The sequence below is a fragment of the Cygnus atratus genome, chromosome 2 (assembly GCF_013377495.2).
Source record: "Cygnus atratus isolate AKBS03 ecotype Queensland, Australia chromosome 2, CAtr_DNAZoo_HiC_assembly, whole genome shotgun sequence".
In the NCBI taxonomy this organism is placed as follows: domain Eukaryota; kingdom Metazoa; phylum Chordata; class Aves; order Anseriformes; family Anatidae; genus Cygnus; species Cygnus atratus.
This window is the reverse complement of record NC_066363.1, coordinates 156,461,474-156,477,814: the sequence shown is the minus strand read 5'-3', so window position 1 is coordinate 156,477,814 and position 16,341 is coordinate 156,461,474. Positions and strand designations below refer to the sequence as shown.

General features: G+C 38.7%; 1 protein-coding gene across 7 annotated transcripts in view; it reads left to right on the top strand.

Annotated features, from left to right (window-relative positions):
• Positions 1 to 16,341, top strand: part of PTK2 (protein tyrosine kinase 2) — a 204,724-nt gene that overhangs the window by 166,470 nt on the left and 21,913 nt on the right. For 6 of the 7 annotated variants that reach the window (XM_050708969.1, XM_035561708.2, XM_050708971.1 and 3 more), the window contains 7 exons: positions 694 to 794; positions 2,327 to 2,442; positions 3,947 to 4,047; positions 5,176 to 5,265; positions 6,452 to 6,656; positions 12,998 to 13,109; positions 15,998 to 16,084. In XM_050708969.1, coding sequence (XP_050564926.1) covers positions 694 to 794; positions 2,327 to 2,442; positions 3,947 to 4,047; positions 5,176 to 5,265; positions 6,452 to 6,656; positions 12,998 to 13,109; positions 15,998 to 16,084 — 812 coding nt within the window. Of the gene's footprint in view, positions 1 to 693; positions 795 to 2,326; positions 2,443 to 3,946; positions 4,048 to 5,175; positions 5,266 to 6,451; positions 6,657 to 11,851; positions 12,349 to 12,997; positions 13,110 to 15,997; positions 16,085 to 16,341 lie in introns of those variants that run through there. The other variant, XM_035561710.2, reaches the window with a different exon arrangement.

Sequence of the window (16,341 nt, the reverse complement as noted above, 5' to 3'; positions counted from 1 at the left end):
GTTTTTCTTGGGATTTTTAGTGTTGCAAGAGGTATTGGCTATACTGCTGCTGTATATCAGAAGTAGAATTCAGAGCTCATCAGAACATGAATCCAAAACCACCTGCTGTTTTAGCTTATAATTAATTAAAAGCCAAAATACATTTTTCTATATTCTTTTCAAATTCTATGTGAACTGAAGCAGACTTGCCAGTTTGGTAATTGCTGTGTATTTCTGTTGACAGCATACACTGTAAATGTAAAAGAGAGACTACTTTAAGATTAAATTAAGGATGCTTGTTGTGCTTGTGTTGGAAGATAAAAACGTAATCAGAGGACTGATGTTTTGTTTAACCTACCAAATAGACCTCCCCAGAACATTAATAAGCATTCGTACATCTTACTGCATAAAATATACTGACTGCGCTGCTGAGACTGAAAAGTTAATTAAGCCCATAGAAAATAAAATCAGATGTGAACTTAATCATCAAACGAGGTTGTGTGTCTATGCCATAAACTGACACATTTTTTTCAGACATTGAGTTATACATACTGGTTTTTCCTTCCTCCTGTTCCAGTAGGTTAATAGGTTGTACACTGGACTGGGAGGTCAGTGTGTTCACTTACATCATGCTCAGCCAGGGCAGAACTTATTTATTATCTTTAAAAAATATAAGTTTTATGGGGCACATTAACTTCTATTTTCTCCTTTTAGTAACAATGCGTCAGTTTGATCATCCGCACATTGTGAAGCTCATTGGAGTTATTACAGAAAACCCAGTCTGGATAATCATGGAGCTCTGTACCCTTGGAGAGGTATGAAAATTCCACCTGTATCTTTGGTTACCCCTTTTAGCTTTGCAAAAGACTGAAGAAATCACTTATCACTACTAACCTAAAGGCAAACTCCTCAGACATGATATCATACTTGTGGTAGAATTATGGACTCAGACAGAGGAGTGGCAGGATTTGACCTCACTCCTCCACTAAGGGAACTGCATCAGCTCGTACCAAAGGGATTTAGTCATAGCTTTCAGAGAACTTCAGTTGCTCTTTCAGAGTGAGAGAGCATGACCTGTGTCAAGTCAGATGATGGTAACGAGGTATAAACAGCATTTGTGAGCATGCCTTCTGGAAGAGAAATTATGTGGTACATCTTCTGTTCCTAAAAGGTGGCAGTAGTGGCTTGTGTTGTGTGAGCAGCAATTGAAGGGAAACTATGGCAGAGAGGGTTTGGGAGGAGGGTGGAAGTGGGTTACATAAAACCATCTGAATTTCTTTCCCAGCCTTGAATAGATGTTTCTTGAAAAGTGAACATTGCATATGAAAGTGAGCAGGTTTGTTATTCTTAAACAAAGATGGCTTGTGACATTTTACTGACAGTAGTTAGAAACCAGGATTTTTCTACCTTTTGGAAGCTTCCCGAGTAATATTGCGATTTTCCTTGGAATACTGAATTTATTTCTATTTTTATTTTCTATTTATTCATGTTTCTCTTTCTGTACGGTGTCTGCAGCAGAGACCTTACATACGATGACTTTCCTCATTATCACGTCATTCGGATGAATGGTTTAAACAAAACTAGAGCTCAGATTTTTGAAACTGATTTGTTTCCTTTGAGCCATGTATATCTGAAAATGTGAGCTGAGGTAATATTTCATTATGAAAGACATTTTAATTATCAACGTGCAGTACATTGTCCAAACAAACAAAAAAAGGCAGAAAAACTATAGTGGAATCATTTTCTGTCAAAAGTTTATAGATTCCTCTTACAGAGCCCAAATTACTTTTTAAAGCCTTGTTTTAATTTTTAAGGTAAATCTAGTGCCACTTTCTATTAGATCCTAACTGCCTTTTACTGGGAGTATAGTTTATAAAATTTCTGCATTGATAGTGGCTACTCTGAGCTAAATGCATATACCGTAGCAGTTATAAATGCAGAGTAAAATTCATGCTCCTCAAACAATATTCATCTAATCAGTATTCAGAGTTGCTGGATACTGTTAGGTCCCGAAATCATTTAGGACAAAAACTTGCACAGTTCTCAGGGGAAGAACTCATAAAAAGACCAGGAGCACTTGTCTCAGCAGCCTTCAGAAGGAGCCTGAATGCAATGCAGAAATGTTTTCTTGATTGGGCTAACAGTTTCCACACAGAAAAAAATACTACTTGGATTTAACCCAGTTGGGCTTTTTCATGAGTGGTTTTCTGTTCTCATCCTGTCTAAAGGGAAAGCAGGCCTGTTGACACTTTTGTAAACTTCACAATTTGAGATATGTCTTGTTTAAATCTGTTATCTTTTTTTTTTTTGTCCTGACTTCTTTCCTTTTTTTTCTTTGTGCAAAAAGTTGAGATCGTTTTTGCAAGTAAGAAAATACAGCTTGGATCTGGCCTCCCTCATACTCTACGCTTACCAGCTTAGCACAGCACTTGCTTACTTAGAGAGCAAAAGATTTGTACATAGGTAAGCCTATATATACACACATGTGCATGTTTTTATATGTTACTACTTGAAATTTTAGAAAATGAAGCATGTCCTAGATTACCAGATTGCGTGTTGGCAATAATTCTGGTACTAGATACACTTGCCTGAGTGAAGAGATTTAATATACATAGTTTGATCCTTTAAGCTTCACTTTCACGTTTCTTTTCCTTGGCTTATGATGAATGTGTAGCAGCAATACTTTGACACTCCTAAAATCCGTTTACGTGTTTTTATGTCTGTCTCCATATCAGTATGGCATTTTTTTAGGCGCTGCCAGCAAAATAACACCCTTTTCAAGAGTGACACCTGCTGGCTCAGCCCTAGATTGACTTGGAAATGGTGCCTGATTTTAATCAGAATAGATTTCAGCTGAGTTGTTGCTTTGTGGTTACAACATTTTTTCAAACTGCTAGTCAACTGTAATCTTCCCAATACAGAAAAGTAAAACAATGGGGAGCTGGCTTCTTAAGCAAAGAACAGGGAAAACAAAATATTTATAAAATAAAAGTTCTTGCTTAACCAGAAAGTGGACCTAAATTTCTTTCTGGATGTGTTTTTAATTTTCTTCCCTTTGAATTCCTCCCTAGGGAGAAAAGACTGATTTTAGCCTCATGTTGTATGCAATTAACAGTAAACAGAATTCAAACTGCCATGAAACTTTTTGGACTTGAACTTTCTATTTGTGCTTAAACATTTAAGTTCAAGTTGCATATATATGGTATATATTGTACATAGATACATACATGTACATATGAGTTATGTATATAAAAACATTGTAAATTGTAGACCCTTACAATTGTTAGAGACATTTTAATTTTGGCCAAGTAGCTGTTTATTTTTAACTCTACCAGTAAAAATTTTGACAGATAACTTAATTGTATTGTACTGAAATGGGAGAAAGCACCATTTCAGGTTGCTTTATTTCACTGCTCAAATCTAAATCTGTCAGTCTGCACAAATGCAGACTCAACAAGCAGGGCTTGTTGTCTCACCTGGGAGACTGTGAGAGGTGTCCAAGCCTTGCCAGAAGCCCTGTGGTACCGCTAAAACTGAGCTCCTTATTACGAAGCCATTGCCAGGACTGAGACCTTAAACCATTTCCTTACCTTTCCAGCATCAGGAGGCAGGTTTTCTTCTTTCCATTAATTCAAACTGCCAAAACTTGTTACCCTGTGATCTTTAAAGAGAATCATAGAACAAAATTTTTTCTTCTGATGTGTTGACATTGACGGTTACACTTCAGGATGACAGATATTACTCAAAAGGACCAAATGTGCTAGAATATTTCTTTAAGCTTCTCAGAATCAGTAGACAAATATGTAGACTTTTTTTTTTCTGTATATACCCACCCAAACTGTAGAAGAATAATTTGGTCTTCTCAAAGGAGTTTGATACTTCTGGGCTTTAATAATATTTTTCAAATGGTATTTTACCACTCTTAAGTTTTTAAATGACTAGAAATAGTGTCTCCTCTATTTGGCAGGGATATTGCTGCTAGAAATGTACTGGTGTCTGCCACTGACTGTGTGAAATTAGGTGACTTTGGTTTATCCCGATACATGGAAGATAGTACTTACTATAAAGGTAAGTTGACATTAAGTTTGACAACTGCTCGAAAATTTAGTAGATGGCAGTAAATTCCTACATATATGGTTCAAGAAGACAAATCACAGGATCCGATTTAAGTTGCAAAAAGTGGGAAATGTAGGTTACATTCTGTTTTTTAGGACAAGCATACAGTAGTTTTTTCACAATTTTAAGAAGGTTCTCCACATTCGAGTCCTGAGATAATCATATTAATGGCACAATCTATGTAGCCTACAGTGATTTTAAGGCTACCTACAGATGTTTGAGTTTGCATTGTCGTTGTATGCTGCATACTCACAAATGCCACTGGTCTGGCAAGATTCAATACAAAACATGCTTGAAATTACTTTTTTCCCCCCATTTTGCATGGAAGACTGAGCTTAAGTGGCTCCAGCAGCTGTGAGATGTCCTTCAGTGCCTGATAGGGAAAAACAGGCCATCTCTGTTCTCCTGCTATGTGGTGGCAAATTGCAACATTTAAATGTGGTGCATATGATGTAGCTGTCTTTACAAATTTAATCTTCAATAAATTTCGAAGTTACAGTCATGTATTTTAAAAATCCGTTGTCTGTCCTCGCACGCTTCAGTATGCTTCCTTGTTTCACTTGTCTCATTTCACTCTGAGCTACTTACAGTTGATTTAATTGCTGAGAAGGTGAGGAATGTTTTTGACGTGGTCATTTCTTGTCGTGCTTTTGGGTTTTTTGGGGGGAGGTTTGGGGAAATGCTTTGTTTTGGAGTTGTTGTTTTTTCTGTTTAATGTAAGGCCAAGCAAGCTACCCTTATTTTGATCAGTCATTTACAAACACCTGTTCCCTAGCTGAAAATTTGTGACAGTTTCAGACTTCGTACCAGAGGGTTCTTAACCACAATAGTTGCATTTTGAATTAAGAATTGATTTAAAATAAAAAGGAGCTTAATCAGTCTGTATATTTTTGCAAAGTGCTGTTCCCCTCTCTAGAGGATGACCAGCAGAACTGGCCAGGTGGCACAGAAATCTCATGTACGAATTTGATAGTTATTCACTGGAGATGGGTTTTGCCTGTAAATTATTTCCCTGAGGAGACAAAGCTGCTTGAGCGCAGCAGTGGAATAACAGCCTGCCTTGTCTTGCCTTCCCCGTAGCTTCCAAAGGAAAATTACCTATCAAATGGATGGCTCCAGAGTCAATCAACTTCCGACGGTTTACCTCAGCTAGTGATGTGTGGATGTTTGGTAAGTGAACCCAAATGGTGCGGCTTTTACTGTCCTGTCCGAGAAGTTCAGTGTTTTTAATTGCTGTAAGATGAGTAATTTCCAGATACTCGGCTGTTTTTATTGTTCTTTCGGAAATTCCAGTTTCTTCTAGCACCTTTTCTCTCTCTGTATTTTTTTTTTCTACATAGTCAAGTCTAGGCTTAACTTTCAGGAATATCCTGAAACCCCGATCTTTTTTCCCTAAATATGCATGTTTTTTCTATTAATCTGATCACCTGTGCTCGAGCTAGAGTCTATAGAGTGCTGCTCTGGACAGACAGAACAAAGAAAGGCTGCGTAAAGGAGCAAAGACGATGAGACTAAGTAAGAGCAGTGTTCACCCTCTTCGCAAACTGAAGCGTGATTTTTTTTAAGCAAAGGGTATGTGATTTTTACCTGTTCTATAATAGGATGAAGAAAAGTCTAGTGTAGTCCGAAGAATTAAGCCTGTGGAACATTCTGGCTGATCTTAAACTGACAGACCATTTTTCCCCTTTGTGCTTTTTAACATAGTTTCAGCAGAAACTGTTTTATTACATACTTTCAGCACAAAAAAAAAATGGGACCAGTGCCAGCGTTAAAACACCCTCAAAGTGAAAATACACTATGCAAGTCGAAACAGGCCAGTTGGAACTAGTCAAAGGGAAAAGCAAATACAGCTCATTCTACTTCAAAGAAAAAAAAGAAGAAGAAGAAAGAAAAGTAGATTTGAATATGAGCAACCATTCTGATTTACAATAGGTAAAGCGTAGCTAAATGTGAAACCAGGCTGCTGTGAGCCAGCTGTGGGTCATGCTTCCTCATAAATAGTTCTGGTTGGTACTGCGTGTGTAATCTTACTACACATCCCTCCTTGCTGCTGTCAGCTGGTAAGTAAAAATTGATTCCCTGGCTATATGTTTTAGCAGAAATCGCATTGTTTGGCTGTACGACTCAAGCCAAGTACTCTGGGAATTTCTAACATGTAGTATTCCTGAGCATAACAACTCTGAAAGGAGGCTTTTGTCCTTTATTTTAGTCACCGTTCTTATTAAACCTCCTTTCTTCCCTCTTAAAATCAAGGCTTTGTGTGCTGGGGCTGGGGGAAAGGTTTGCTTTCTTTTTTAACATTTTTTTTTCTGTTTGCTCACACAGAGGAAATGTTTTTTTTGTGTGTGTTCCCCAGGTGTGTGTATGTGGGAGATCCTCATGCATGGGGTAAAGCCCTTCCAGGGAGTGAAGAACAATGATGTAATTGGGCGGATTGAGAACGGTGAGCGGCTCCCCATGCCTCCAAACTGCCCTCCTACCCTCTACAGCCTTATGACCAAGTGCTGGGCTTACGACCCTAGCAGACGACCCAGGTTTACTGAACTTAAAGCACAACTCAGGTAGGGTTTTACTTCTGAAAGGTCATTTCCTTGTTCAGAAATATTTGCTTTTGCTATACCTTCCATTACAGTGTTTTCTTTCTGTCAAAAATGCAAGGCTTTATCTCCAGGGGGCCAGGTTGGTGATACTGTTTTTGGAATTCTGGACCTTATGTGTTGGAGAAAATTAAACTAGGCAATGAATTCAAATAACTAGAAATATGAATCATCTTTCTATTCCAAGAAAAAAAACAGTTTTTTACTAGTAATTTGTTTATAATTTTAGCTATATATGCTACAGTTCTCGGGGGGGGGTAGAAAGAATTCAGAGTGATTACCTAGTCAAACATGTAGTATGCAGTTTTGGGGTACAAATGTGTATTTTCCTAAAGAAATGAATCACCAGGTTTCAGAGTAGATGCTTTGAAATTAGACATCTGAGCATTTTCAGTAGAACATGCAAAATTTTGAAGTGCTGCTGGAAGTCAGTTTTATAATATATCTAGCACACAAGTTCCCCGTGGCATCTCTTTTTGTGCAACTGTGGAGCCTGCAATAAATGCATTGTAATTAGCCAGGACTTACTCTGCCCTTTGTAAAATGGGATGGCCTACCTTTTGTCTATCTTGCAGTAAGTGTGACCACACACTTGACACCAGTCTAAATTCACACCACAGCATATTCTGCAGTATTTTTTTCCAGAGTCCATATACCCATTTCTCCAGCCACAGGACAAGGGTGATATTTAAACTTTGAAACATTCCTGAGATATCATATAGAGAAGTTTAATATTTGTGTCCACTTTTGTGATTTTCTGAGTGCTCGGTATCTATTTTGCCTAAGTCAACATGTGAAGGCTTCAAACAACGTGTAGGTACTGTACTGCTGTAAATTGTTGAATTTGTTGTGATTCATTACCAAGTTCTTCAGTTTTAGCTGACATCTTTTTTTAAAGTTGTGCTTTGTGGTATGTTTTGTTTTCGTAACATAATATGTGCTGTCACTGGATGTTTGTGTTAGAAGAGAATTCACAGGTCATTAAAATAAGAGGCAATTTGAATATAATTTTGATGCTGTTTCAAAGTTGCTGTATGGATAACTTTTCCTGTAGCTGCCTTTTAAGTTTTTTTTTTCCTCTTCAGTAAAACCTTCCACTGTCTGTTACTCTGGGAGCTTCTGTGTAGACTTATAGTATACATATCTGGAGAAGGACATACCCTTCTCACAAGGACCTTATAATATTTTCTGTGTAGAGTTAATCACACAGGAAGGAATGGTAGGCCTGGGTAGGGATTACGAGGAGAAGATAGGACTCAGTAGTATGGTTTGGATACTAGGTGGAAAGTGCCAGTTCTTTATTTTTTTTTCTTACTCTGGAGGGATAGGATTCTTTTCAGTTTGTAGTCAGATTGTAGTGATAACTGGCTGGCACAGAGGAGAATGAAGCCCTAAAAAATGTGAGTAGGAAGATGGCTGTGATGTGTAAACCCACCAAGGGAGGGTACCTCACCAGCAAGGGAAGGAGAAGTGAGTTTGTTGGGGGCTGAAGAAAATGTAGACTACTCAGAGAGACAGAGCAAAGGCAAGAATGGCCCTAACAGCATGAGTCAGAAGAGGAAAGAGAGGAAAAGGTATCACCAAATAGACACGATGGACCAATGCCCGAGAACCTGGCTCTCGTCAGAAACGCACAGGCAAAGGGTGAGAAACAACAGTCAAAATCTGCAGCAAGGCAAGATCTGATCATTTACCAGGAAAAATGTTTCCCAGAGTGCATGAATAAGCACTGAAGCTGGTCGCTCGGAGACTTTCAGACCTTGCCTGGAAAAGGCTCTGAGCGACCTGACCTCACTGTGCATCAACTTTACTGGGAGATTGGACTGGAGACCTCTGGGAGTCCCTTCCAACCTCAATGGTTCTCTGATTCTGGATGAAAAATGCACCAAGGAGGGATTTTTAAATTTTTTTTCCTCCTCTTGTCATGCTAGGAGATTGGAAGCAGCATCAGAGAACAAGCTCTCTCCTGGGGCCGCTGCAACCCTAGCATCCAGTTTCTGTTCTCACCAAAGCGAAGAATTTTCTGCCACTCCAAAATGGTGACCTTTCCCTGCTGGAAGTCAGGCAGCACAGTTGTCCTCAGGGCTTCTTCTCGCTGCTCGCAGAGTCAGCCTCTTGTCAGAAAGGTTGCCAATTCCCGCATGGCGAGGCAGTCTCAGGCAACGAGGAAGGATTGCGTTTCAAAACTCCAATTCCCATGAACTTGCAAAAACAAGCCATTTCCCTGGTGGCCTTTTCTGCGTGGTGTGGCTGCTGCTCGTTCTGGATAGGAGCCAGGGTAGTTTTTTCAAGCTGAGAGCAGACTTTGTTTGCCTAAAGCCAACGATACAACACTGCAGCATTCCTCCCTTTTTAACGACAAAGACCGTGGCTTTGGGAAAAAACTGCTTTACTGCATCTGAAGTAGTACTGATGGGAGCACGAATATTTCATCTGTTCTCGGTTCACTTGATGCCTTACCCGTTTTGTAGTGACATCTGCTTTGCACAAACTTTACTTGCAGCTGCTTGTGCCACGCAAAGATGCTGATTTCTGTAGAATTTGTATAGTGTTATTAGGGGGGAAGTAAGGCCGGGAATTTTGTGGTATTTGGTCTGTCCAGAGCGGGTAAAGGATGAGTTAGTCATCACATCCAACACAGAAACAAATGGATAGATGGTGGATTTCCAGCTTTAATTCCTCCTGACTTCCTAGGTCCATTTAAGCATTTAACAGACCCAAATCATGCACTATTACCCTTATAGTGTTGCTGTTCAGAATGAGTTCTGCCTACCTACAGCACCGTAACCAATTATACATACCACCTCACACGTGTATTATTAAATTTAAACTATCCTTCGCTCTGTTCAATATGCTACAGGTTTGTATTGGTAAGGCAGCACTAGTACAGGCTTTCTTACAGGTCTTCTCCCAGGCTTGTGCTTCTGAGCTGGGGTGCCCTGCACATCCCTTTGGCTGTAATTCTGGTAAAACTCCTTTTAGTATTGAGTGTTAAGCTAGATTTTGATTTTGAGCTTTTTAAATTAATGTCATGCAGTGACATTTTCATTGCATCATTGAATGAATTTTGTACCAAGTACCTATTGCTAGTCATTCTTCTCTAATAAAAATAGCAAAATCAGGAGCAGTTTTATCATTGCTGTGACAAGATTGTCGATTAGGCCCTCTGTTGGTTGCTGATGAAGAAGCGCAGGTTTTACCAGAGTAGATGATCCCAGATGATCCCTGGACTGCAGGTCATGCGTTAAATACAGATTCAACTCTAAAAAGAATATAAAAAGTAAAATAATGACTGATTCATCCTCCTAAAGTTTGTTTTTACGACAGCAAAGAGATAGTTAACTGATGAAAATGGGACTTGAGCCTTCTTGTGACTGTTTGCTGCAGCTCTTGAAATGTTGCTTATAAACAAAAGGACCAAAACTGATAAGAATGAAGGCAGTTTAAGTCACGTCATTTTGTGGCATCTGGCAAAAAAAAAATTGTAGCACATACTTGATATATATGATGGAGGTTGCAAAACACTTTGTTGGCCTTTTGATCATTGACAGTGACCATTAGGAATAAAGTCCAGCAAAAGTGCTCTTAAATTAGGGCTGTATGGGGAAAATGTGTTCATCTCCATGCAACCTTGTATTTTTGTTGGCCAGACAAGAGAAAAGAAGCTGCTTGCTGAAGGGTCAGCACTTCCTCTAGGTTCCCACACCACATATGAGCAAATACGAGCATTGCTTTGTCTTTCAAAATGTAAGGCTGCATTTCAGTATTTCAGATATTCCTGCTTTGAACCTCCCAGTAAATGTTTCCTTTTCAATGCCACGGGCAAATTTGAGTGAAAAGGTTCTTTGAAAGTGAAATAAGTTTATCAACTAAGCAAACTTTAATAGTAGAGGTTTTCATCAGACATAGCCAAGAAGACGACTTAGGTTTGTTTGTTCTACCTTGAGGTTTGCTAGGGAAGTCGTATGACTAGAAATGCTTCTCTGCTGCTAAAAATACGTGCCGTTTGGGAAAATATGCCTAGATGTGACTCCCCTGACCTCTGCAATTTCTAATAAACCGTTGAGAGTCCTCAAGCAGCTGCACCGAGAAAAGGTCAAAAATATCTCTTGGCACACTTGTGCTCCATCTATGGATTGGTCTTCCCTTTGTGAAAACAAAGACATTTCTGTGAGTCATTTATATTCCTTGTGTTTTTTTCGAGTGATCCTTCTCCGAGGCGTTTCTATTTTATATTCTCTTCTTGTCGGTAGTAGTCAAGGGCATCCGGTACAAATTCTGCTGCAGCTCATCAGCCGTTGACCAGGCTACTCGCCGGGCTGGGAGGGAAAGGTCTTCGTGATGACACAGGCAAAGGAATAGCAGGATGAATTAGAGCCTTAAGAAAGAAAGCTGAGCCTGTGTTATGAAAAACAAATCATTTCAGTCAAAATTTGTCATTTTGAGTGATACGATTGAGGTTAATGGTATGGTATTAAATACTGGGACACCACAGATAAAATGGCTTTGACAGCAAGGCAGATAGGTAGCAGTGTTTCGTTCCTTTTTATGGAAAAACAGGACTGGGCTGTGACAAATTATACCCGTGGCCCCAAATTGTCAATAAGCCATCTCTAAATTTAGTCAGCTGCTTTTAGCTGACTTTTGTTCCATTCCTTGTGCTCGCATTAGCGCAACTGCCATATCAACAGCTTCGGTTAAAAAAAAAAATGCACATTTTATTCGTATGGGTAGGTGGTTTTTTGTTTTGTTGGTATTTTTTGGTTAAGTTTTGAGGTATTTCTTCAAAGATTGTAATCGTGGTTCGTGGCTCCAGATGCGTCCCAACTGATTTCTCACGATACATAAAAATGCATGCTGAATATCTGAAGTCTGACCTAGCCTTAAAGTGGTGCATTTTTGCTAATTCTTCATGAGTTCACGTAAGAAATACTCTTTTTCCTTACTCTGTAGGAAGAGAGAGGTGGTAAAGTAGAAGGATTTTCTTTTTAGTCGCCTCTGTCGGGCTGTAGCTGTTTGTCTGCAATAGCTCTATCAGAATGACTGCTGCAAATAACTTTGTCTGATTTTGTTTTTGTTCCACATTCTTGTGTTCCTTCGGCAGTGATGGATTGAAATTGCTGCAATACTCAGAAACTCGGGTAGGCTGCAGTGAGATGAGCTGACTTCCCTGCTTTTAAGAAGTGGCATGAATTTTTTTGGCTCAGGGAGGAAAGGCAAAGTTCTAGTCTCCGACCAAGCAGGAATTTATTCTTGAAACAAGCAGCGAAGTTCCAAGATTAGAATAGATTGCTGTAGTTGATCTCATCCCTTGCATGAGTAATTCTGGGTGGTTATTTAGTCGTCTGAGCAGGAGATCATAAACTCAGAACCGAGCTTTGTTTCTAGAAACTGGAGTGCTAAAGGAGCTGGGATAGCTCCTTTACGGGATTATCTTTACTCTGGGGAGATCAACGTGTAAATAACCTGCCCTGCTCAGATCTCTAGACTATCCATGTAGCTTGCAGCTCCCTCGTCCAAAGCTTCATTCTGAGCAGTTCTTAAATGGCAAATATCCAACATTAATAATCCACATAGCAGAACTGGGAGGAGGCTGCTGTGGGGGCAGCAGTATCACGTTGAACTTCAAACGGTCTTTTTAATAGTCAGAACAGTGGTAAGTAGCAAACTAGTTTTACTACTGTCTTGCGCTTTGTTTGAAAATGTACCCTTCTGACCTGAGCGTTTAAAAGCTGAGTAAATGCTGTCAGATATTTCTGTCTTGCTGAATTGCTTTGCTGAATGTGTTCCTGGTTAGGCTGAAATGTAAGAGGAAAGCATGGTATTTGAGATGTTTTTTTTTGACTGCTTTGTTTAACAGAGGGAAAAATCCCAGTGATTTGAAGCTCATTTGAGCTTCCATAAAGAACGTATTTTCGGTTTGTTTTGATCCTTTGCAGCAATTCGGTATTTTCATGTGAAAAATAAGTTTTCATGCAAGTAAGTGCTTGGTTTATTGTCTTTGAGGATTTCTCTGTGTAATTACACATCAAAAGAAATGTTAACATGCAAAAAACTTTTTGTAGATCAACCACAGCTTTCTGAAAGCCCGGTGCTGCTTCGGTTGTTGAAAGCACACTGACAACCCTACAGATGTATTTCTTCAGGATACTGGTTTCCAGAACCAATATACATAAAAGAACTTTGTCTTAAAAGTTCTCACTCACTCTTTCATGTAGTATTCATTAGCTTGAGAGATGTGGGAGCTCCGAGGTTTGTTAGACATGGAGCTGGAGTTTTACTTACATACGATGTGTTTTTCTTAGTACAATACTGGAGGAAGAGAAGCTGCAGCAAGAAGAACGAATGAGAATGGAATCCAGGCGACAAGTCACGGTGTCCTGGGACTCAGGAGGATCGGATGAGGCTCCTCCCAAGGTAGCTAAGATATCAGAACACAAAGCATGAGTGTTTCTAAAAGTAATAATATTAAATAAATTGGATTAAAAGGATTATTATTCTTCAAAGCCTCGTTTGATGGGTTGGTTAAGAACGGCGTTCTGCCCAATTTTGTCATCATCTGCTAATGCTTGCCTGAAATGACCCAGCTCTGCTTAGGCTGTTATTAGAACTGATCTGTGCTATAATTTTGCACTGACAATTTTCTGTTTCTTGTTTGTTTAACTTGCAAGAGACTCCCATAGTTGCCACAAAAATGTTTCCTGGCTTTTTCTTTCTTTCTTCTAGCACTACTATGAAACGTTAGCTGGTGAGATCTCAGATGTTTGTAAAGCTTATTTATAAAAATCAATGACAGAATAGAAATTAATTAATTGTATTTTTCTTATTCCAAACAGATAACGGTTTTACTTCCCAAGGACATTATGTGTTTTAGTTTACACTTAATTTTGTTTCATTGCATGTCTGCCCTGTTTGGATGTCCCTGATAAACTCTCCAGTTGGGGTAGTCAAACCTCTCCAGTTGCTGAGTGCGTTCTTCTTTCCATAACTTGTGTGCTTTTCCAAAGATTTCTTTTGCACTTTGAAGGATCAAGTCCATACTTGGGAGGATTTAATTTTGTGCAGTCACTGCTGTGATGTGGAATAATACCTGCATCCTAATCAATCTGTGATAAATTCCTGTAGTCTTCTACTTGAGCTCTAGTGCTGATAGGGATTTTAGTAGTAGTAGCAGTGCCCCTTCTGCTGCCCCAACGGCCATAGGAAGGCAACTTATTTTTGTTTGGTTTCCCCATATCTAGCTTCTTGCCTGATAGATTTCCTAGCTTGGTTCTCCATTTTGGTAGCTTTATGGCAACCAAGAAATACAGACACTGAAGCTGCTGCATTCATTTCAGAGTTGAGAAAGGCGAAGAATCCATCAACTTGTTTAGGCACCTGAGATTGACAGGATTCGGTGTATATGTAAACAGACAACATACCAAATAACAGAAGCAGATAAACCGCGTGAATTGGAACAATATGCCACTTTATTATTATGAAATTGTTTAAGAATGTAGTCTTTAGGGCTTAAAAATACCTTTAATTAATGTAATGAATGAGCTACACCATAGTAGAAGTGATCATCATCATAGCTCTGGGTGTGACACATAAATGAAAACAGCTGAAATAAGATGTGTTAGGATTGAAATTAATGCTCCTACCACTGCATACCTTTTTTTGGAGGGGGGAGAAGGGGGTCTCAGTATTTTAACTCTTTGAGGTACTCTCACTGTATATACAATACAGTCAAATGGTTAGGTTTTTTGTACAGTGTGATTTTGTAAAATATGGATATGCATGCTAATGACATTTGAACAAGTTGAATTTTACAGATAAGGAATTTCAAGCATCTCAAGTTACTATGTAAATTTTTAATGGCAACAATTGACTATTTTTCTTATAACAATTCATTACAAAAGTTTCAGTTCTTTACAGGGCTTAAACTCCCTTTTACTTCACAGCCTTAAATTCCTACACATTCTCAGATAATTCACAGCTATCACAATCTGTACTATGAAATTACTTGGATTGCAGTGATTAGTTAGAAACCAAAAATAACAAGTACTGAGTGATAACAACATTTTTCATGCAGTGATGATAAAATTCTGTAGTCCTAAAGAACTGTGAAAGTAGCTTTTAACTGCCAGAGGGACACCAGGAGCCCATTTGCAAAACGATGAGGTTTGGTTTGGGTTTTGTTTTCCTCTTTGGTTGATTTTTTTTCCCTTCTGAAATACCCAGCAGCACTGTTCCTCAGGAAAAAAGGCAAATGTACCTTCAGAGGTTAATATCAAGTACAAATAACAGAACGCTGCTTCTTGGAAGATAAAAGTACACTTCTGAGAAACTTTTTCCAGCATTTTTTCTTCCACTAGTGTGAAGTTTCTGTGCCTGTTCTGGCAAAAGGGAGATCTGTTCAGTGTGTGCAGGAAAACAGGCTTTTCAGACAGCTTTTTGAACTGGGCTTTCCAAATTTCTGGTGACTTTTCTCATGTATTTCTGTGATTATACCTCCTCTTTGTTTACGTGCAAAGTATTGTGTTTTTCCTGAAGGGGTAAAGGAAGATACTCAGATAAATAATGTGATAGCTCTTCTTTAGCTCCTTTCTAATAGAAACTGTTTCTGTTTTTTCTTGGCTGGGAATGGGTTGCAACCCAAAGCATGTATAATGAAGGACATGGGGTTCAGAGTATGATCAAAAGCACCTTCCACTTTGAGGCAATGAATTGCATGGGGGTTAATAATCAGAACCAAGTTTAGTCTTCACAATAATGTGTGTAAATATTCATGCTAAACAAAACTTAATTTGTACTCTGACTGAAGCAAAAGAATTTGCTGCTGGGAACAGTCACAAAACAACAAATTAATGGCAAAACTTTACGTAATGCAGATTATAAACTTGGAACCTACGCTATTTGCACCTGGAAACATGATTTAAGAATCATTCTTTTCTGTGATATTCTGTCTGGACTTAACCAGTACAGAGAAGGCCCTGTGGTGCAAACAATTAAATATGCCCCAAAAACGTACAGAGCGTGTTATTTATTACGGAATCACAGAATCATCTAGGTTGGAACAGATATCTAGCAAACAATTCAGCTTCTTTTTTTTCCAGACAAAAAAAAAAAAGGAGGAAAACTTAATTTTTATATGTATGTTTGTTTGTTTGTTTGAAGTGTAAATAACTTAGAATGTTTATTTCAGGGATTTTTTTTTGAGCTTGTTTTTGTGATGTGCCTCCTGTAAATGTTTGTTTCAGCAAAGAGGAATTTTGTGTGTTTAGTTTTCTGTTTCTAAAGACTTTTTTCCTTTATACTTACAGCCCAGCAGGCCTGGTTACCCCAGTCCAAGATCCAGTGAAGGGTTTTATCCGAGTCCACAGCATATGGTACAGCCAAATCACTACCAGGTATTAAATTTAACACTGCGTGTTTTCTTTCAAACGTGGAGTTTATAACTCAGTTGCAGCTGGTGACACTGATTCACTTCTTACACAGTTTAGTTTCATTGAGTTGCCTTAAACGTTTTTTTTTTTGTTTGTTTTACATCAGAACAAACCCTGAACTGAGCCTGGTAGGGTTACTCCAGATGACAGGTATTTTCGAATCTGATGCAGTGCTCAAATTCTTGAAAACTGAAGTGAAATACATTAGACATTTTCATATT